Here is a 23,573-nt window from a genome sequence, read left to right on the forward strand (position 1 = left end):
TCATTGAGGGCCGCATCAGCATTGTGGTTGCCCTCAGGGGGCCGGATGGGCGTGGCCTACTGGGTGGGCATGGCTAGAGTGCGTATGGCCTACTGGGTGGGCGTGGCCAGCTCTACATCGTTCGTATCAAGGGTGCCTATGGGGGCCTGGGCAGGAGTGGGACAGATCTGGGGGTCTCTGGCAGAAGGAGGGTCTCTGGGCCAGGGCCAAGGCAGTGGGGGCCGTTCCCTCACTGTTTCCAGGATGGCTTCGCGGGCCACATGAAACCACTTCGCGGGCCGGATCTGGCCCCCGGGCCTTGTGTTTGACATGTCTGAGATAGACCAATCCAGGAAGAGTAGGATCATTTTAGTTAATAGATGGGCAGAATAACAGAATCTTAGTAGTTAGTAGAAAGGCAGAATTACAGATTCTTGCAAATCTGATTGTTGTTCCCTCCTGTTTCTTATAGTTCAGAGAGTTAGGGAGGGTTCTGCATGGGCCATTTCTCAATGTTATCTTGTAGTTCTTGACTTAAAAAAAATACTTTAGCCCCTTTTGCCTTGGCAACAGCTCCTTCATATCTTTGTAGGGTATGTTCCGTACTCTCTATAGCATATAGTTGTAAATGTATTAATTATTTAGATCATTACTTACTGGCTTTCCATCCAATCCAAGGGGCCCCTAAAAAAAGCAGAGAAGAGTCTTACAGAAAGATATGAATTTGTGGTTTATTTAGTTCTGTGTCTTAAAGTCCCCCCCCCATATTTAGGGAGTTTATAATAGTTCTGGAAGTGCCATTTAAAGCCAATAATGCAAGATCAACAGGAGGAAATACCCTTGCAGCCTAGGGTGGATCTGCTTGCCCTTACAAAGCTTTTCTAACACTGCAACAAAGGTAAATGGCTGAGGGTGTTATGACATTAAAAAAATGAACAAACCAACAGAATTGGTGTTTTAAAAATGAATGCTTGCCTATAATTATGAGATGAAGAGAATTATAGGGAGTATGTTTCTACATACACATTAATTGCATTGATGTATGCAGAGAAGAGGAGACTGTTACTTATTACTAATCAAATCACAATTAACTATCTGTGACATATCAAAACCCATGTTTTCCATAATGGTCATACTATGGATGTACTTGCTTCCTGACAAAATACAGTTTTCCCTCTCTACAATAAAGTTTAAAAGTCACCTTTGAGGGCTCGGAAAATATGATATTCTCCCAGCAGAACTGAAGATGTAATAGAAGAACTACAGATTTTGTTCATTAAATCAAAAGCAAATGTTCATTCCATGATCACGTGGGACAACCCTCTATGAATTTTGTTTAGTAAGGTGTTTAATTACCGAGCAATACTTTTTGACTGTTTTCAAACCACAACCCACATCCTTTTTAATACTTTCTCAAATGGAAACCAGTTGGCTCTGTCTTGCAATAATTGCCATCAATACTTTAATAAGTTATTTAATTTAAGACTGTCCCTCATTATATCCGCTAAGTCAACAATGAATCATCCACTGTAAGAGTTGGACTGCCATATTTCTCCTAAATCCAAACATTATCCAGACTGAAGAAACAGCAGATGATGCTGGTTAATGCATAATCACTGGCACAGATCCAAAGCTTTTATTGTGAAAACAAATAATTGCAATTAAGGAAAAACTGGAAAATGATACTTAGTAAAGTCATTTATCTCTTTTTCGACTATTTCTTTAATGACTATAAACTTTAAGCACCCTTTCATCTATAAGTAAAAAAAAGAGTAGTTAGAGTGTATAAATGGACAGTTGTTCTGTACTATATAAACACGTCTTTGCAATCTATTTCCAAGTATGAAGGTAGTTCTTTTGCTTTGTGTTCTAGATGATAGGGATACTCAATATATGGCTATCTTCTGCTTGTGCAAGAAATATGGAAGGTGAACAAAATATGAATCCATAGGCATTTATCATTTGGCCGTAATTGTGGATAGTGAAGAAAGCTGGGAAAACACAACATTTGGGAATGTTGGGATATTAGGCTAAAGCTACAACCTTTTAATAGAAGTGACAGATGCTGCATATCAGTGAAGAATTAGTTCCAATGTATTTTGAAACACATGATATATACGTCTGTTTACATGTTCTGATAAAAGTAAAGATAATTTCTCCTCTGAGTCAAACTAGACTCCTGGTGACTTTTGGGGAATAATATGAAAGTGATTTGCCATTGCCTTCCCATTGCATTGTCCTGTTATGATTTTCCAAATTCCCAGTCTAGACCAGCGGTCCCCAAACTTTGAGGCTTGGCAGCCCAGTTTTTTTGTGGGGGAGAGGGGAACAGGGCTGTGTGAGTGGCGGGCTGGTGCATGCACAGCTCCACTTGCACAAGAGAGAAGAGAAGCCTTTGGGGCACAGTCTCTCAGCTTCACGCTTCTCCATGCCAAAAGCTTTCACAAAGATACGGAAGGCCTGAAGCAGTGCAAGATCTCTTCCCTGAAGCCTTTCATCCATTTGCAAAAGCTTTTGGCAGGGAGAAGAGAAGCCTTTGGGGGCACGTCTTGTGCTCCTTCAGAAAAAAGTGTACAGAGAAGAGCAACAAAGATGATTAGAGGACTAGAGGCTAAAACATATAAGGAACAGTTGCTGGAATTGGGTATATCTAGTTTAATGAAGAGAAGGACTAGGGGTGACATGATAGCAGTGTTCCAATATCTCAGGGGCTGCCACAAAGAAGAAGGAGTCAAGGTATTCTTCAAAGCACCTGAAGGCAGGACGAGACACAATGGATGGAAACTAACCAAGGAGAGAAGCAACCTAGAACTAAGGAGAAATTTCCTGACAGTTAGAACAATTAACCAGTGGAACAACTTGCCTCCAGAAGCTGTGAATGCTCCAACACTGGAAGTTTTTAAGAAGAGACTGGACAACCATTTGTCTGAAATGGCATAGGGTTTCCTGCCTGAGCAGGGGGTTGGACTAGAAGACCTCCAAGGTCCCTTCCAACATTGTTGTTGTTGTTATTATTATTATAGCTAGAACATTTAATTAATTGTTTATTTTCAATTATTTTCACTTTGGATACTTCTACTCATTACTCATAATAAACAATAAAAATACTAAACAATACAAAATAGGATAGGATGCAATTACTCTACACAAAAACGTAGACCAAAATACATCCAATAAGTGGCTTCATCTATCTGGGAGAACAACTGGGTTTCAAGTCCTTCCAGAATTCCAACATAGTGGGAGTCGCACTGATTTCAGTAGGATTCTTATTTGGAGGGAAAGAACCACAAAGAGAAGGGATGCTTCCTAGGTCCCAATAGAGGGCACTGTTTCTGGCCAAGTAGATATCATGGGAGATAGGTGGTTTCTCAAAATAACCAAAATCTATGCCATGCAGGTAATGACCAGCACCTTGATTGAACCTGGAAGCATACAGGCAAGCAATGCAGATTTCAAATACAGTACAAATATAAATACACCATTCAAACTTATAGTTCTTGACTTACAACAGTTCATTTAGTGACTGTTCAAAATTACAATGGCACTGAAAAAAGTGACTTATGACCATTTTTTGCAGTTACAACCGTTGCTGCATCCCCCTGGTTACAAGATCAAAATTTGGACACTTAGCAACTGGCATGTATTTATGACGGTTGCAGTGTCCTGGGGTCATGTGATCACTTGACCTTCTGATAAGCAAAGTCAATGGGGAAACCAGATTCTCTTAGCAGCCATGTTACTAATTTAGCAACTGCAATGATTCACTTAATAACTGTGTCAAGAAAGTTTGTAAAATGGGGCAAAACTCACTTAACAATGTTTTACTTAACAGAAATTTTGGGCTCAGTTGTGGTTGTAGGTCAAGGACTACCTGTATATAGATGTCACACTCAATGCCCATTACTGCCCAAGCCATTACATTCTGGACTAGTTGAAACTTCCAAAGGGTTTCCAAGACCCATGTGAAGTATTCAAGCTGGGAGGTAACTATGCAGTCCACTTGGACTGTCTGAGACACTGGAGCAGAGAGATATTGTTTTATAGTGGTTCTCTGTCTTCCTAAAAGGGCAGTTTTAGTTAGTGGGTGTAGGGAAGGAGATAGCTTTAGTGTATATCGATGGCAGCTAAAAAACTATTACTCAGAGGAGTTCTCAGCATCTCACAAGGTAGTTAGATAATAGCTTTGTATGTAGACAATTATATCTATAGAAAACAGCTCCTTCGTTTGCCTGTTTTAAAATTTCTTCTGCATAAAAAATGACAATGCTTTGACAATACTTTTTTCATGAGTGCTGAAAAGTTCAAGGGATATATTCAAATATTGTGTAGTGTAATACGCTCCTATTTTGTGTCTCCCTGAAACTTGTTTAAAAGTTCAAATTGTGCTCAAATGCATTCAATTGAATGGAACATGTTTTGGTACAAAATGACTTTGTAATTTATTTATTTAAGTGACTTACAGGCTTCCTTGATCACAATTGCAACTCCAGCTTTGTGCCTTTGAGTCAGTTTTCACTCCTGGTGACTGCCTAAAAAAAGTCCCTGCAGATTTTTTCGGCAAGGTTTTGACAAAAGGGGGTTGCCATTGCCTCCTCCCTATGGCCAAGAGATAAAGACTGGCCCAAGGTCACTCAGCTGGCTTTGTGCCTAAAATGGGATTAGAACTCATGGCCTCTCAGTTTCTAACTTGATGCCTTAACTATTACACCCAAACTAATTTCTAGGTAGCTTACAAATTACAAATCATTAACACTAAAACAAGAAAATCAATTCAAATGAGATTACTAAGATCCATGTCAGGAAACTACCAACTCCGTACAAAACATAGGTTATAAAGTAGAGTCACAAAATAGCCCTTACCAGGCCTGTTGAACATACATGTGGATTGTGTGGACTTATTGGGAATACTACTCCAAAGTATAGGAACAAACAGAGAAATCCAATTTCTCAAGTCCCACAAGATGGCAGTGCTTTACTGATTAGGCCTGGAGCATGCTGATTCTGCCAATGTCAGAATTTTACTAGATGTTACTACTCTTGCAAAGGACTTCAAAATTAAGTTTCAATCATTTGTGGGTGCAATTGTTTCCTCAATGACTTCATGTCAATAAACAAAAGATTTAAAAAGCAAAGCCAATCAGAATAATGCCACCATTCAGCATTCTCAAATAATTTGGAAGCTTCCCTTACTACCATCTCAAACAGTGAAGTCGAATTCAGAGAAACTTTAAGTAGAACAATGTGGTAATAACATCAACTCATTTGCTGGCCTCGCTTTGGCTTAGATCAGTTTTTATCAACCATCCAGATGTGAATTCTGCCCTCCCAAAATTCCCAGCCAGATAGAATTCTCTTAACTGAGAGAAGACTGGCTGAGACACAGAACCCTTTTCACAATATCAGGCCAACAACATCCATCTGGGATACAGATACAAACCGATCCTTTTCTGAGCACTAATATGGACAGTAGGTCAGATATACCTTGGATTTGATCCAGTCATGATCCCATTTCAGAATAGGTATCTTTTTAATGAATGTAGATCCATGGCAGGCATGTACTAGCTGCAGTGCTTTTTTTGTAAAAGAAAAAGGTGCTGGAACTCACACGTCATACAACCCGCCTACAATGTTCCATCCAAAAAAGGCGCCGGAGCTCCATTCTGAGTGTTCTATGACAAAAAAAGCCCTGACTAGCTGTATTTAAAATGCTTATGAGGAGATGCCTGTTCTAAAGGGGGATCCAATTGCTAGTAGTCTTTGATCACTACCCTTTTATAGCATCTTGGATAACTGAGCAAGAGAGTGGCAACACTAGACTTGAATATGTAGTCAGAAGTACTGCTGCCTTCTGAATGATGTTGTGCACTGCCCAAAGTTGCATTCTAAGATACGTGGCCACACAATTTTTTAAAAATTAATAAAATAAAATCCATATAATAAGCTTTAAGCAACTTCTTAAAATAAGTATGATGTTAGTTTTCACTAACATGGTGCCTTCCAAATGTGGGAGACTTCAGTTTTCAAAGCACCCAGCAAACATGGCCAAAGCCATATATGTTGAGGAGGAGAATGGTTGAAATCTGCATATCTGAATAACAGTATTCTATGTTACCTGAAATTAAATGAATGAAACTTTATTGTCAAAGTACAACCATGTATACATTGAGATTGGCTGAGCCTCCCTTCGTGCCTTCCCCCAACAACTCACAGTGACAACAAACCCTTGTTACACATCTGAGCTAATTGCACAACACACCGGCCTCGCAAGTCAGTCATACATAAAATTATAAAATTATTTCCCATTAAGAGCCTGACAGCCCACGGATAGAAGCTGTTCTTCAGCCTGTTGGTACAGCTGGCTATACTCCTGTATCTCCTACCTGATGGTAGGAGAGTAAAGAGATACCGACCAGGGTGTCAGTCGTCCATGAGAATCTTCCTCACTCTTTCAAGGCAGCAAGTCCTGGCGATGTCATCCAGTGGTGTCAGGCGACAACCCACAATAACTTGTGCTGTGCTCACCACCCTCTGTAATACTTTCCTATCCACAGCTGGCAGACCAGCATACCAAACCACAATACAGTACAAGAGGACACTCTCTATAGTAGACCGGTAAAAGAATAAGGGCAAAACCAACCATTATTGTCTCTTGATGATGATCTTGGTATTTTTTTTTCTATTTGGGGTAAGCAGATTATAATGTTGCTCAAAGAAACTCTGCACCTGGAAGGAGGGAGGGAGGTAGACAGACAGCCAAGACAGATGATAAATTGATAGCTATGTTGGCTAGGAATTCGGATATGTGGTCCAACACACTAGGGAGAACAGATTGCCTTGTTGTGTGGTAGGGATGGTGATCCCATTACCTTTTACTGGCTCTTCTGGCTAAGGCTGTTGGAAATTATATTTCTACAGGTCTGCTGGACCATTATTCTCCATCTCTGGTTATTATGGGTACCCATTTAATATGTTGATCAGAAGATTCTGGTATAGAAGAAATCAGGCTTTCATTCTGTTATTTGCTAGGACTCTACTAAAGTTCATTCCGATTTTTTTGCAAATCTCTGATTTATGTATTTTCCTCTGGAAATATTAGCATTATTTACTACCACTCATAATCTGCATGCAAAAAGATCTTCCTAATATTACATTTTCCAATCTAAGAACAGTTTCTAGGGCTATTTATCCAGTATAAATAAAGATTCCAGAAAACTCCGAGCACAAAAGAGAACTAATCTTAGGTCATGGCAATAGAACTCTGTTTAGAATTTAGAATTGTTGGCAACAAGAAGAAAACCTGTTTCTAAATGAAAATCTGTGGGTTGTCTGGTTGCCACATGGAGTTGGAGATCATACTCTGGAGATTATTCCTTTAAGTTTTATGAGTGCCCATAAGCAATAAACACTCCAGGGAATATATTTTCGCAGAAACTTTTAGTGACTGCATGGAGTGCATTCATGTTGGTTTTGTGGGCAGTGTGGATTTTTTTTCCATTGCCCCTGTTGGGATTCTTTTGTCACTCTAGATCAGACAATCTCAAGGCTGTCCTCTACTAGTATTAACCAGATTGACCTTGTTTAGCTTGTCTGAGATCAGCCAATGACAGCTGGATGCTGACACCAACTGTGGTGCCATTCTTACATAAGTTGTCCTAATACCACACCGGTTACAGTTACCAATTAGGTCTTCAGTCCTTTGAATTATATAAGGATGTTTTTTGTTTTTGTTCTCAGAGATTAAAGTAGCCAAACTAAAGTATCTGAAGAAGAGAATGGGCCTCTTTGAATTTAAAAGTGCTTTCAATGAAGTGTCACTTTTAGTTCTTTATTGTTAAAGACAATTAGGAAACTGCAGTGACTTTTGCTGGGCTTCATGGAGCCCTTGACTGCTTGGTCAATGTCTTCTAACTCCTGCCCCCCCCTCCGCCCTATAAATTTTCCTGCTATCCTGTCCTAAATCTAATTGCAAGTGAACTGGAACAAGGTCACAGGGAAGAAGGGGGAATTACAAACTGGAGAACAAAAAGCTTTAAAGACCACCAATTCTCATGTGGCAATCCAGTTCAACCTCTTGCTTTCTTTAATAAGAATATAATCAGCAGGGTCAATTACACATTATATATTAAATTTATCATGATATTTGACCTTCAGGTCACCTCCTTTGCTGGTGGAGGGAGTCAACAGTCTCCAAACCTCATGAACAGAATTCCATTTATCATTTATTCCATAGGATGTAAAAATATGTGATGCACAGGGATGCAACTGTATGTTTTCCAATCTTCATTTTACACAAGTTATCTTTGATTAACAGTAAAATATAACCAAGGGATTCTAATTTCTTGCTTTTCATATATATATATATATATTTGCATATCTTAGTTATAATTGATACAGGGAGATCTGGCAATTTGAGATTCAGTAATTTCAAAATTATTAATGGGAGAAGCTGCATTTCTTTTATGCACAGGTACCAGGCAAATAATAAAACTGTGAACTGGCCAAGAAGTAAAAGAGAACTGATTGGGTTTCAGAGAGGGCTTTTAAAAAGATGAGTAGATGTGATTCAGAGACAGAGATAAAGGTGAAACAGGTTGTTGTTGGTTTTGAGTTTCAAAGTAGTCTGTAAGATCTCTAAATCATCCACAATGCAAGAGGGAGCAGGAAGTGTTTGAGGCAGAGAAAAGCTACAGTATAGCTTCTGTTTCTTGTTGTGAGGGATTGGCTGGAGGGATTGGAGAAATCTGGTTTGAAGAGAAAGCAATTTACAGATCATTTAGTTAGACAAAAGATATGAAGAAATATGTTGCATATTCTCTTAGGAAATATATACATTAGCAATCTTATCCTACTGATTCAAAGCAATAATTTATTCTCATATTAAGTGCCATTTTAAATTCATAAAAGCTTTCTTTGTGATCTTCTCTTCTCTTTTTCACCTAACAAGGTAGCTAAGCGACTTGCCTATGCATATTAGCACATGTAAGTGAGCCCTGTGCTAAAATGGGTGATTTTCTGCTGCAACCACAGTACTCATTAGATGCTGATTTGAATGTCTGCCACTATCTCTCTCATTCCATCTTAAGATTCCAACTAAATGTATATTATATATGCTTCTAAGTTATCACATTGGATTTACACACTGCAGTAGGCCATGGTTTATTTCACTATTTTTTTATTGAATTAGCCTCAGTTGGCTGGATTCACACATTGGACTAAGGCTATCAATCTTGCCTTAGAAACTGCAATGATTAGATTCACAAAACACATTAAGTCAAAACCAAGCAAGCTACATTATGACTTACTACGATGTTTCATCCCAGTCACTGTCTACAGAGTTACAGACCACAATTAATGCAGCCACAAGTCTTGTATGCCCAATACAACATACTGAAGCCAGAGAATACAAAACAAATAAAATGCAGCCTTATTTCATACCCTCCAAGTCAAACTCACCTACAACTCCTAATAATCTGTTTTTCTCATGTACTGTATATTATAGGAAGTGTTGATATGTTGTTGGAAAGACCATCCCATTTGCACTGTATGGTTTCCTAGCTACTATAACCTCATTCTACCCCTTTATTTCATAGTTGATCATTCACATTCTGAAGAACTTTAGAGTCAGTTAACTTTTCAAGTTGGCACAAATATGGGCTAACTCTGAAAGCAGTACAACAGTGAGATGATCGGGAAGTTGAAATCATATCTTGTTTGATCAAAACTTACAATTTGCAATGCAAAGCAATGTTATAGGCAGCTGATTATGTCTACTTATTTGGTTTTTCAGTAAAGATAAAGCTTCTAGTTTCATTTCTTACAATCACAAGGACTGTCTGACCTTTGTCTAGAGTTTGGCAAAAAATCTCTTTCTAGGATCTCCAAATTGGGAAAGGTGTCCGGCAAGGCTGTATACTGTCGCCTTGCCTATTTAACTTATATGCAGAGCACATCATGAGAAAGGCAGGGCTAGAGGAGTCAAAAGTTGGAATTAAGATTGCTGGAAGAAATATCAACAACCTAAGATATGCAGATGATACCACTCTAATGGCAGAAAGTGAAGAGGAACTGAAGAGTCTCTTGTTGCGAGTGAAGAAGGAGAGTGCAAAAGTTGGGTTGAAACTAAACATTAAGAAAACCAAGATCATGGCATCCGGCCCTCTCAATTCCTGGCAAATAGATGGGGAAGAAATGGAGGTAGTGACAGATTTTATTTTCCTGGGCTCCAAGATCACTGCAGATGGGGACTGTAGTCAAGAAATTAAAAGACGCTTGCTCCTCGGGAGGAAAGCCATGGCAAATCTAGACAGCACACTAAAAAGCAGAGACATCACCCTGTCAACAAAAGTGCGTATAGTCAAGGCTATGGTCTTCCCAGTTGCAATGTATGGCAGTGAAAGTTGGACCATAAGAAAGGCTGAGCGCAAAAGAATTGAGGCCTTTGAACTCTGGTGCTGGAGAAGACTCCTGCGAGTCCCTTGGACTGCAAGGCGATCAAACCGGTCAGTCCTAGAGGAGATCAACCCTGACTGCTCTTTAGAAGGCCAGATCCTGAAGCTAAAACTCAAATACTTTGGCCACCTAATGAGGAGGAAGGACTCACTGGAGAAGAGCCTAATGCTGGGAAAGATTGAGGGCAATAGAAGAAGGGGACGACAGAGAATGAGGTGGCTGGATGGAGTCACTGAAGCAGTAGGCGTGAGCTTAAATGGACTCCAGAAGATGGTAGAGGACAGGAAAGCCTGGAGGAACATTGTCCATAGGGTCGCGATGGGTCGGACACGACTTCGCAACTAACAACAACAACAGGATCTCAAAGTTGCACTTAGGACCTAACAACAAAAAGTCAAGGACAAGACTTCAAGAGACTCATTGCTTCTCTTGCAAATCCAAGAGTTTTCCTTATGAGGATCAGCTGCTTCATAATCAAGCAATCAAGCCCACCTATATTAATTATCCAGGGTTTACGGTAAGTCTTTTATCACTTTCTCATGTCTCCGCATGATAATGGCCATCTTGTTGCTAGCTTCTTGGCCCTAGAGGTATAAGGCACTTTCATCATGATTTGATAATGGCATTAGATGGTCTTGATTTTTTTTTTTTGCCTTGGCTATTTCACCCCTCTTACATTTTCATGCCAAATCAAAGATTTTTTTTAAAAAAAAATCCATTTATTTATACTGGTACAAGAAAATCTATTTTTTTGTACCTAGCATTGAATATGCATTTGTCAATATAGAACAAATTAAGTCTACATATACTGGTTCTGAATAAGATTTTTACTGGCATTGATTGGATTGCCATTATGTTTCTGTTTAAAAATATGCTTTTTATTAAGTTTCACATCACAGTGTAGTTATAATTGTGTAACAATTCCCAAATAGTAGCAAAGAACATTTCTAAAGACTGGCTGATTTTATGAAACAAGAACACTCTGGAGAGAGTTATGGTGCTTTAAGAGCACATCGTTAAAAGCTACATTATTGTTAATGTCTTGAATTGGTTGTTTTGAATGGTTTTACTGTTTTTATTGTTTTAAAATATATTTTTTAAGTTTTAACTGTAATATATTTTATGAACTGTAAGCCACCCAGAGATGTTGGCTGAGATGCGAAGCCATAGAATTGAACAAATAAACAATGCAGTTGCCAAGGATGCAATGTAAAAAAATATATCTCTATTTTAAGAACTATATACATTATGAATAAAAAAGTAACAAGATTTTACTTGGCACTTTCCTTTATACTACCAACCAATATTTTTGAGTTATCCAACAGGCAATAAATGCATGCAACTTAACTAAAGTTTGTTATATATAACAATTATATTCTATAGGAAGTGTGGCTAAAGTCCATAGAAATATTTATTTATTTATTTATTTATTTATTTATTTATTTATTTATTTATTTATTTATTTATTTATTTATTTATTTATTTATTTATTTATATCCCATTTATATCCCACCCTTCTCCGAAGACTCAGGGCGGCTTACAATCTAAGAAGCACAAATCAATGTGCTTAGCAATAGCCTTCATTCTATGTATATGCCTGCTTATTAGGGCTTTCAGCCCCCACCCCAGCGGCATTTTTACAAAGTCAGCTTATTGCCCCCAACAATCTGGGTCCTTATTTTACCTACCTTGGAAGGATGGAAGGCTGAGTCAACCTTGAGCCTGGTGGGACTCAAACCTGCACTAATTGCAGGCAGCTGGTGTTACTTAAGGAGGCATTAGCCCACTGCTCCACCAAGGCTCTTCATGAAATGCAAGTAAGAAATTTGAGTGCCCTCACTGGAGCCAGTCATATTACTAAAAATCAGCACGATTGACATATGCTTGAAATTTCCATTCTATTCTAGATGGTTTTAGACATCACGCTAGATTTCTTTAATTCTGGCTTAATTCTTTCTTTAATTCTCATTTGTAATTACTGGTGGTAGACATGACTTTTTTTCTGCTTATTTGCAATTTGGAAATAAATTTGCTATATTAAAATTATCGATTAACTTTCTTGTTTTAAGACACTTTTCAGATTATACACACACACACACACACACACACACACTTTTCAAATATATAAAGTACTTGAAAACATTTAGATATTTGGGGTTGTCTTGTTTGTGACAAGTCAGAGAGACATGTATCCTTCATTAATTATGGGTGGATCCCACATATCCAGTATAAATATAAATACATAGTTTTATGGCTCTCTTTTATATTATCCTGTGATCTGACTACACTGGTAGAAAAAGGAGCATCTTTGGAACATTTTCCAGACTTGGAGCTGGCGGTCCCCAAGTATTGTCAAAAACATGTGGTTTGAGAACTGCAGTACATTTGGCAATCTCTTTGATCTTTCCAAAGAGGGAAGTGATTCTAAGAGTCATATTTAACTAGAATAAAGATCCCCAAAAATAAAATAACAAATACATGAATATAACGCAAATTGGGTTACAAAGCAAAGTGTTGGATGAGTAAAACCTTTCGACCATGTGCTCATCTGAAGCCACTCTTGTTTTGTATTACGATCCTGCTGCATAAGAAATGTAAAAATGTTCCCAATTAGTCACTCACAATTTTTATCACTTCTCTTCACTGTTCCACTTCTCTTTCTGCCATTCTCTATGAATAGAATATAATAGAGCTGGAAGGGACCTTGGAGGTCTTCTAGTCCACCCCCATGCTCAAGCAAGAGGACCTATACCATCTCAGACAAGTGATTGTTTAGCCTCTTCTTAAAAATCTCCAGTGATGGAGTGCCCATGATTTCTGGAGGGAAGCTATTCCAATGGTTAATTGTCCTCACTGTCAGGAAGTTTCTGCTTAATTCCAGGTTGCTTCTCTTTTTTGATCAGTTTTCAACCATTGTTTCTTGTCCTGCCCTCTGGTGCTTTGGTGAATAACATGACCACCTCTTCTTGGTGGCAGCCCCTCAAATACTGGAATACTGCTATCATGTCTCCCCTATTTCTTCTTTTTTTTAAGACTAGCCAAACCCAAGTCCCGCAGCCGTTCTTCATGTGTTTTAGTCTCCAGGCCTTTAATCATCTTAGTTGCTCTTCTCTCATTTTTTTCCAAACTCTCAACATCTTTTTTGGGATATGGTGTTTTGTAAAGCAGTATTAATATTTCGTGTGATCTTGATTCTATCTCTCTTTTTATACAAACCAGGATTGTATTAGCTTTTTTTGGTGGCTGCTGCACACTGCTGGCTAATAGTCAAGTGATCATCCACTAGGACTCCAAGGTCCCTCTCACAGTTACTGTTTTTATGCCAGGTCTCACCCAATCTGTATTTGTGCTTTTGATTTTTCCTGCCTAAATGTAAAACTTTGCTTTTCTCTACATTGAAACTCGTTTTGCTGGACAGGACCCATTGTTCAAGTTTGTCAAGATCTTTTTGGATCCTGAGTTTGTCTTCTGGGGTGTTGGCTACTCCTGCCAGTTTGGTGTCATCTTCAAATTTGATAAGTTCCCCAAGAAAACTGCAGTTGAGTGCCTGAATGACTACAGACCTATTGCATGAACGTCTGTAGTCATGAAATGCTTCGAAATATTGGTTCTCCAACATCTTAGGACATGCCTCCCACTGGACTTTGATAAACATCAATTTGCCTACAGGGGAAATAGGTCAACAGATGATGCCATAGCTACTGCTTTACACTCTGTAGCAAGTCATCTCAAGAGACCTGGAAGTTATGTCAGGATGCTTTTTGTTGACTACAGCTTGGCTTCCAACACCATTTTGCCGAGCATTCTCATCGAGAAGCTGACTGACTTGAAATTCTCCCCCGCCATCCGCGATTGGATTCAAGACTTTCTTAGGGATCGGTTACAAACAGTGAGGGTCGGATCTGCTTTGTCCATCCCCCTGAAGCTTTGCACCGGCACGCCACCGGGCTGTGTGCTTAGCCCCTACCTGTACTCTTTATACACTTATGATTGTGTATCATCTGACCCAACCACTGCAATAATCAAGTTCGCAGATGATACAACTGTGGTGGGTCTTATTACAGGTGGGGATGAGACAGCATATAGGGCGGAGGTACAAAAACTATCCATATGGTGTAGTAACAACAACTTGCACCTAAACATTGGCAAGACGAAAGAGATGGTGTTAGACTTCCGGAGGAAAAAGGAGGAATCTGCCCCACTTTACATCGGGGAGGACTGTGTAGAGAGAGTTTCCTCCTTTAAATTTCTGGGAGTCTACCTCTGTGAAGATCTGACCTGGAAAGTTAACACAACCCAGGTGGCTAGAAAGGCCCAACAGAGGCTTCACTTTCTTAGGGTCTTGCGGAAGAACAGGGTAGAACAACGGCTAATGACCCTCTTTTACCGGTCTACTATAGAGAGCGTCCTCTCGTATGGTATTGTGGTTTGGTATGCTGGTCTGACAGCCACGGACAGGGAAGTATTACAGAGGGTAGTGAGCACAGCACAAGACATTGTGGGCTGTTCCCTGACACCACTGGATGACATCGCCAGGGCTCGTTGCCTTGGAAGAGTGAGGAAGATTCTCAGGGATGACTCACACCCTGGACGGTATCTCTTTACTCTCCTACCATCCGGTAGGAGATATAGGAGTATGGCCAGCCGTACCAACAGGCTGAAAAATAGCTTTTATCCGTGGGCATAAAATGGGACATAATCTCTGTGAACGTATGCAGAATTGACTTGGGAGGCCGGTGTGTGGTGTAGTTGGTTCACATGGTGTGGTAGGATGGAGGGTTTGTTGTCACTGTGTTTTGGGGGGAGAGAGAGCACGGGGAGAGGCTCAGCTAATCTCAATGTACACATGTTGTACTTTGACAATAAAGGTTTATTTATTTAATTCCTTCATGTAAGTCGTTGATGAAGATGTTGAAGAGTACTGGGCCTAAGATGGAACCTTGTGGTACCCTACTGCTTATTTCTGTCCATGTGGATGTAGTGCCATTGAGGACTATTCGTTGAGTACGGTTTGTCAGCCAGCTACTGATCCATCTGGTGGGGATGTTGTCTATTTCATGTTTTTCTGGCTTACCAAGGAGTAGATTGTGGTCTATTTTATCAAATGTCTTGGAGTGCAGCACATTTCACTGAAAAGGATTCAACATTCTGTTTAGATAATGGGAACACACCTTAGGATTTTCAATGGGAGTTCTTCCTATCTAAACACTGTATAGATTGTCCTCAATTTACAATCACAGTTGAGCCCAAAATTTCTGTTACTAAATGAGACAGTTGTTAAATGAATTTTGACCCATTTTCAGACTTTTCTTGCCACAGTTGTTAAGTGAATCACTGCAATTGTTAGTAACACAGTTCCTAAGTGAATCTGGCTCATGGGGATACTGCAACGGTCATAAATGTGAAAAATGGTCATAAGTTACTTTTTTAAATGCTGTTGTAACTTTGAACAGTCATTAAATGAAATGTTGGAAATTGAGGACCACCTGTAAAATTCTGTGAATGGTATTTCCCTGAGAAAGGAAGGATGAAGACAAATATACTGAAATGAAACATATTTCATATTTCATATTTATAATGAAGTATTACATGACTGAGGAGAGCCAAACTGGAAACTGGGAGACTGTGAGTTCTAGTTCTGTTTTAGTAAAAAAACAAACCACCTGAGTGACTTGGGCCGGTCACTCTCAACCACAGAAAGAAGGCAATGACAAACCATCCCCCAAACATTGCCAAGAAAACTACAGGACTAATCTGGGCAGTTTTCATTGACTCAAAGGAATACTAATGCTAATGCTAATCTGTCTAACCCAGGTTGTTGGAAAGACCCCCAAAATGCCAAATCCAGTTTAACCATTTGGCTGTCTGTGCAGCAACAACAATGGTAATACAGCTAAAGAACTGGCAGCTGTGATTTTATGTTGTGTACAGTAATAAAACAAAGTAACGCAGCTGGTTCAGGTTGGGGATTCTTTCCACCCAGGTTAAATTATTTTGGCTCTGTTCTCCATTATTTTCTCTTAAACTCCAGTCAGAAGCTGGAGCAGTGGTTGTCTATCAGCTCAACAGCTGGCTGATATGCTTTGCTTGTTTTCCATCTGTTAAAGCCATTGCCAGTTACACTTCTGTTGATATATTTTATATCATTGCAAAGAACAGCAAATTTATACAAACACTAAAATAGCTGAGCTCTCCCTTGAAAGGAGTCCAAATATTCTCTTTTGATACAAAATATTGTTTGAACATCAATCTAAACACTGGAGACGAGTCTATTGTATCCCAAGAGAATTAATTGCTGCTAATGATTTCATTTTTTTCTCAGAAGGCAATCAATCTTTTTATTCATGTGGAAGGGGAAAAATATTTCAAATAAACTACCTTGAATGTTTATAAAACAAATAATGAGTTTCTCAATAGCAGGGGCCATGTGTTGAGAGCTACCACAGGAGAGCATACTGAGGCACAGGGGAGAACATGCAAGTTTTGAACTGATCCCTGGACGTAGAATGGAGGAAAGCCAGCAAACTGAGATAAAATATGGCAAGAGGGAGACTTGAGGTGTGGGTAAAGGAATTATTAATTTCTGTAGATGGATTGGATGAAGTGGGCAGGCTTTGGATTCAGTGTTATCATTAGAAGCCCAAGTGACCTCTATGGAAAAAAGTTCTGGTTGATTTGCAGATGACAGCCTTTCCTTGTCAGGAATCATGTTGGCTGAGCATGATTGATACTGGTAACCTCACTGTACTCTAGACCAGAGGTCCCCAACCTTTTGGGCACCAGGGACTGGTTCCGTGGATAGAGGTCTTTCCATGGACTGGAGAGTGTGTGGTTTTGTGTGCTGCCTGCATCCCACGGATGGGGCTTTTCTTGTTTGTGTGGCCTGGTTGCTGGCATGCTGTGGCCTGTACTGGTCCATGGACCAGGGGTTGGGGACCCTTGGTCTAGAATAAGAGGCTATTTGTGCGACTGGAAACTGGAGGCAATGTAGAGGCTGGCACAAGTGATGAAAAGCAAGTTATGGCTGAAGTTGCAGCTATTCTGGGGTTTGCAAATGCATGGAAGCCAAACAGGCCTTCAAACAAATTTTTAAATTTTAAAAAAAACCAAACCCAAAGTAGATGTGGTCTCCTTAAGGCCTGGTGGATGCTTACAATGGCTGAATCTAAGCGTTTGACTAGAGTGGCATGGTGGGTAGAAACAGTCTCAGTGATACCACAGAGTGTACAGAAAACTCTTGAACACTACAGAGTTCATAAATTGTCTGAGGTGAGCTAACAGGCTCTATCTCCTAGCAAGCCAAAAGGTGAATGATCTGACCACAGCAATGGACTGATGGTAATGTTCTCTCTTACTAAATCAGTTTACAACTGCTTGAAGACAAAACCAGATCCAAAGTGCCACCATTGGTATGAATCAACTCTTCAGTGACTTGAGACAGGCCCATGGTTGCCATGACATCCACAGATTCCTGAGCTGCTCTGGACTCAAGGTTGCCTGGTAGCAGGTTGAAATCCCTGACCATTAGCAGCTTTAGGATCTCCACAGCCAGTCTGGTAATGGAATCCAGCAAATCAAGCCAAGAGGAAGTGTGCAGATAGGAGAGCAGTACAACAGCAACAATCTCAATTATTTCCTAAAGCTCACTTCAACTGGATATGAAAGTAACCTCTTATAATCAAAAGGGCTTCATATCTGGTGATCTGCAACACAGACATTTAAGAGTTCTCAGGTCTCACAAATGACAATTGCCACCCGGTCTCCCTTCCCTGGACTCTTGATTGATGCCAGACCCAAAATACTTCCAAGAGATGGGAACTCTGGGTCTGCTCAGATTTTGGTAATATATGCTTTATTGGCTGCCTCATCCACAATTAAATTGTGAATGAAGACAGATTTGTCACAGACTGACTTGGAATTCAGAAGCAAGAGGTAAAACCCAGATCATGAGAAAACACTTGACCTGTGTTAGTATTAATCTGCAGAATTCCAGGTGGAAATGGGAGTTCCCTGCAGAAGTTGCCACTTCCTCTAGTGTTTTTTTTATCCCATTGTGTTTTTGATTTGGAAATGGCTATGGCTAAGTTTTAAAAATTGTAATTAATGAACAGTTGATACAATGTTTTGTAGTTGAATTAGTGTTTTGCTCTTTGAATTTTATTGTACATGGCACCATAATATTGCGATATTTCCAAGAACCTAGAAAAATAAATGAATGCTTATGATGAACAAATAATAACCCTTGAGGAGAAGCAAAACAAATAACAATAAATAAACTTCAAAATGTTCCAAAAATGTTTTTGGGTGGCATAGTTCTGGCTGAATCAGCTAAGTGTAGAATCTATTAATGAGCATGTAGACCACGGGTGTTAAACTGCTGACCCATGGGCTGGACACGTCATCTGGAAGCTGCGCCCACCCCATTGCCGGCAATGGCAAAACCATCCCGATACTTTGCGCAACGTCAAGTGACATCGCAAGATTGACATGTCTGTTGTAGAGGTTAAGGCATCAGGCTACAAAGTGGGAAATCATGAGTTCTAATCCTTTCTTAGTCATGAAAGCTGGCTGGGTGATTTTGGACCAGTCACTTTCTCTCAGTCCTAGAAAGGAGGCAATGGCAAACTACATTTGAAAAATCTTGCCAAGAAAACTGTAAGAACTTACCCAGGCAGTCTCTAAGAATTGGACATGACTGAACGAAAGAAAAAAAAAATTGAACATGTAGGACTAATGAACTGATTTAGCTAGAATAAGAGGAGAAACTCACCAGAGCTTGTGACAAAGGACTTGGTTCATCAGTAGGTATTTACCAGGCACTTTGGAGTCCTGCTCTAGTTTGGTTTGCACCCAAACCATGACTGTCCAAATATAAAAGCTAATTTTGATGTGAAGATGTGCTCATGATTTCAATCAATCAGTTAATGCTTTGGGTGCATACTTCCAACATGAATCTCGTTTTGCTTCCAGTAATTCAGATTGAATACATATTTTTCATATTTCATCTCAAATTATTTTTGCTTTTTGTTTACTTATATCTCAGGATTATCTTAAAACTGCAAGGATGAATGCCTTTACACAGAAAAGTTGTACTTATATGCAAAGCTACCTAAAGAAGGGGAAAAAAACAGGCACCAAGCAAGTCAATTGAAAAAATGACTCTCAGCAGTAGAATTCTTTAAATCAGCAAAATATATGAATTGAATTCTTTAATTACACATCAGTTGAAGCATGTAAAATATATAGCTGTTCCAAACTTTATTTTAATATATTTTATTTGTAAAACCTGAATAGAAAAGCAGATTTTTTTTTTACTTCTTATTGTAGCAGATGACTTCTACCACTGCTGGACAACCAGTCCTTTATAATTGTGTACCTTAATGCTCTCCAGGGATTCTCCTGAATTAAAAGGGAATGATTCTACCCATATTGACAATGTGTTATTTTTTTAGAATGTCAAGTTTTCAGAGTGTTCCCTTAAGAACAGATGATTATAGTGTTGTTGGAGAAATGTGTGAGGCAAAAACCTTTCAAAAATGTCAAGGAGCCACGCCTCTTTGTAGGATGGGGAAATAGGTGGCCGCCTTAGATGTTGCTGAACAACTACAAGCAGATTGGGAGATACGATTTAACACCCTCTGAAGGGCCATAAGTCCCTTGTTTCTGCCTATTATTTAAAAACATCAATGTATAGCTTCTACTGGTTTGAGGTTCCACTAGGCCAGGGGTGGGCAACCTCGGCTCTTTTATGACTCAGGGACTTCAACTCCCAGAATTCATAGCCGACTCAGGAATTCTGGGAGTTGAAGTCCATGAGTCATAAAAGAGCCGAGGTTGCCTACCCCTGCACTAGGTTGAGTCTCAAAATCATAGCCCAATGCGCTTCATATGAGTCTCCAGATCATTGTATGCAGCCTGAGCTTAGATGACACGCATAGGAGATCATTGATCAGAAGCACAGCGGCAGTTTATAAATCTCAGTGCTCCTCCACACTTGAGAAGAAAGCACAGCTCAATGACTACTAAGGAAATCCACACAGCAGCTGCCCTCCTATCTCCACATTAAAGAATAAGGCAATCCTGTTCCTGCTGCTGGGCTTGGGCAGCATGGACCCTAGTTCACCAGGGTTTGTGGAGATACAGTCATCATTGCTGCTTCCTGCTTCTTGCCTTCTTTTCCTAAAGGCCCTTTTCTCACATCCCAACTAATGGTTGTAAAGTGCAAGGAACCCTAAGTAGCAACAACCTCATGTCACTTGCTTTGATGCCACTACCTCCACCCCTATTGGGGTGAGCAAGAATGTAAAAGTGTTGTAAACATTAAAACACAGGCTCCCAGCAGTTGGTCCACTCACCCAACTCAGAGAAGGAGGACCTGTTGAGTTGGGTGTTGCTGTGGGCAGAGTTGGGAAGCTGGGGCAGTGGCTGAGTCTGTCAACAAACCATGGCAATCTTGCCATGAGCAGAGTGTGCCTCTCAGCACAGTTAAGAGCAGAATGGTGGCCCTGCCCAAGTGTAGGAATCCTGAACTCCTGATGGGACTTCTACCAGCCGCCTTGAAATCAACATGAGAAAGTGCCATGTTCTATGCAAAATTCTCTTTTCAAGGCTTTTCCACATCTTTTGCCTAGGAGCTGCACTCAAAGGGGCCCCTATCATACAGTGGTGGTTTATTCCTTTCCTGACACAGATGACTCTCTTGTACATCCCGAAAAATTGATCCCAGTCTGTGCCCTAAGTACCTTCCACTGTAACAATCCTCTAAGTTTGAAGAGTATTGGATCTTAACTTGATTTTGAAACCACAAACCCTCAAGCCCCATCTAATAATTAGCAGTATTTTTTCTTTGACAGGATGTATTTATTTAATCAATTTTTAGCCTGCTTTCCATTATATTTGGATATTATCTATAAATATCTTTTGAGTAGATGACACATGCCAAATGGAAGAGAAAGGAAGAGTTTTCTTCTTCTTTTGAGAACCAGCAATGTCACTTTGATTTGGGGACAGAATTGGAAATCATTTTCAAGCATACTTGTTTCTTCTGGAAGGATTAAATCCTGGCAAGTTTTAACTGATCACATTAAGGGCTTTATGTTTCCTGTGAAGGAGATGGCAGGCGATTTGTACTTTTAGATTGCACAATTCTGCTAATATAGCTTTACAATAAAATAGAATTAGTTGACCTAGTTGTATTTCCTGTCTGGTCTATCTAGTAACCTGACAGGTTCAGTGGTGGGATTCAGCTGGTTCACACCACTTTGGCACGGTAGCTAATTTTTTGTTGCCCAGGCCCAGAATGGACTTCTGGAAGTGGCATCCAGAGAACCGGTTGTTCACATATTTGACTCCCACCAATGGACAGGTTCAAACAGTACGCTCACCTGTAATATAGCTTAATTTTGTTTTTGTGGGTTGCATAAACTGAGCTACCATGATTTAGATAGAATAGTTTAGAACTCTGTTTTCCTGCTGTGGGCAGGAGGACAGAATTGGGAAGCTGGGGCAGTGGCTGAGTCTCTCAGCAAACCATCTAGCCAGCCATGATTTATTCAATTGACCACATTTAAGTAAACCACGGCTTAGCAAGGATTCTCCAGGCTTTAGACAGTTTTCTAATGCCTTTTATTAAATAAACATTAAACAAAAACTAAAAAAAATACCCTAAATTAAAAAACGAAAAGAATCCCCCTGAGGAGTACTATACCTCACAATGCTTCCATAGCATCAGTGATAAAACTAAGACTATAGAGCTTAGTTTAGGCAGAGCTTCTCTTGGAAACCTTTTCTAGTCAGAAAATTGTATCAGATTAGATCATGGGGATAAAGGTGTCAGAGCACTAACGAACTCTTGTCTCTCCAGTGCTCACACTGCCTCTGTATACCCAAAGGTGGGGCTAGCTGGGACAATTAATTTTCATCCCCAGCAAAAAGTTAAACAAAACCAACAAGGGTGGAAAAGGCTGAGCACAGCTTCTGGAATTCTTTGCAACCATTTCTACTCTGCTCCACTTCAGATAACCAATGTGTGTGTGTGTGTGTGTGTGTGTGTGTCTGCACATACGCGCACTTTTATGAATGGGACAGTTGACAGCATTTCAAGCTGCTACCCAGCTGCCTCCTCCAGAGAGATGTACTGAGGGAAATTGTGGAGATTTTTGTCTCTGCAACTTCTGGTAGATCTGGTCCAGTTTTAAACACAAGATTATGTTGGCTTCTCTCACTGTATCAGATTTGCTTCTGTTTAGTTCACTCTTTGGAGAATTATGCTGCTGATTGACAGACAAGCTTCATCGCCTAATTATTTTCAACTTTCCATTGGGTTGAAAACAATAAAAAGGTGTCCGCCACCTCCAACACAGGAGCGGGCTATGTGTGGCTTACAGTACTGCAGAACATGCTACTCCCTGCAATCTCCATAACGCTGCTAGCGATGAGAGATGCTTGAAGACTGCCCATCCAAAGTTTTAGGCCAACATTTGTGTTTCTCAGTAGCTGAGATTTGAGAGTCATTTAACTGAAAATGTAATGATTGAATTTGAAGCCTTCTGCAAGGTCAACAGGCATTTTGGAATAGTTTATTGCCTATTTCTTCTATTCTTTAAGCTGCAGCTTAAAAATGCAGCAAATTCATCACAAACTTCATTTCTTGCCATTCTACTTGCTTCTCTAAAATACTCCTGGATATTGGAAATGAGACCCACTGACCAAAAGTTCAGGTATCTTGCCTTTTCTGTTCCTCACAGTATATTTTATACCTACTATTAAAAGCTTTTTGCTTTTATTGCTTTTATGGAGGTTTTGTTTTGTACCTCACTGCTGTGAGCCACCCAGAGTTCTGTCTCTTAAGTTGGGTGTCCATTTAAGTCTTTTAAATAAATAAAAGGTAATCTAGATGTTACTGTTCTGTTTTTTATATAAATAATTTGAACCATTAAATGCAACATTATGGAAACATCCTGCTGACTTTATAGATTAGCTAAAAAAAAGTCTACTTCTACAATCTGGTTTTCATTTTATTCTTTTTTCTCTTTCTACCAGATGCAGCTCTCTACAGTGCTAGCATAAGCATCAGAAACTATCCCTGTCTTAGCTTTTTTTCTATGCTCCTTTACTGGTATCCCATGGTTCCAATTTTATGAGAT

At 39.7% G+C, this 23,573-nt stretch overlaps 1 protein-coding gene across 1 annotated transcript in view; it reads right to left on the reverse strand.

Annotated features, from left to right (window-relative positions):
• The window catches only part of COL23A1 (collagen type XXIII alpha 1 chain), a gene marked incomplete at its 5' end in the record, with an annotated part of 327,729 nt that overhangs the window by 62,649 nt on the left and 241,507 nt on the right, over positions 1-23,573 (reverse strand). The window contains one exon of the mRNA XM_081319969.1: positions 637-663. Within this exon, the coding sequence (XP_081176095.1) occupies positions 637-663 (27 nt within the window). The remainder of the gene's footprint in view (positions 1-636; positions 664-23,573) is intronic.

The sequence above is a fragment of the Vipera berus genome (assembly GCF_964194415.1).
Source record: "Vipera berus genome assembly, chromosome: 2".
NCBI lineage: Eukaryota > Metazoa > Chordata > Lepidosauria > Squamata > Viperidae > Vipera > Vipera berus.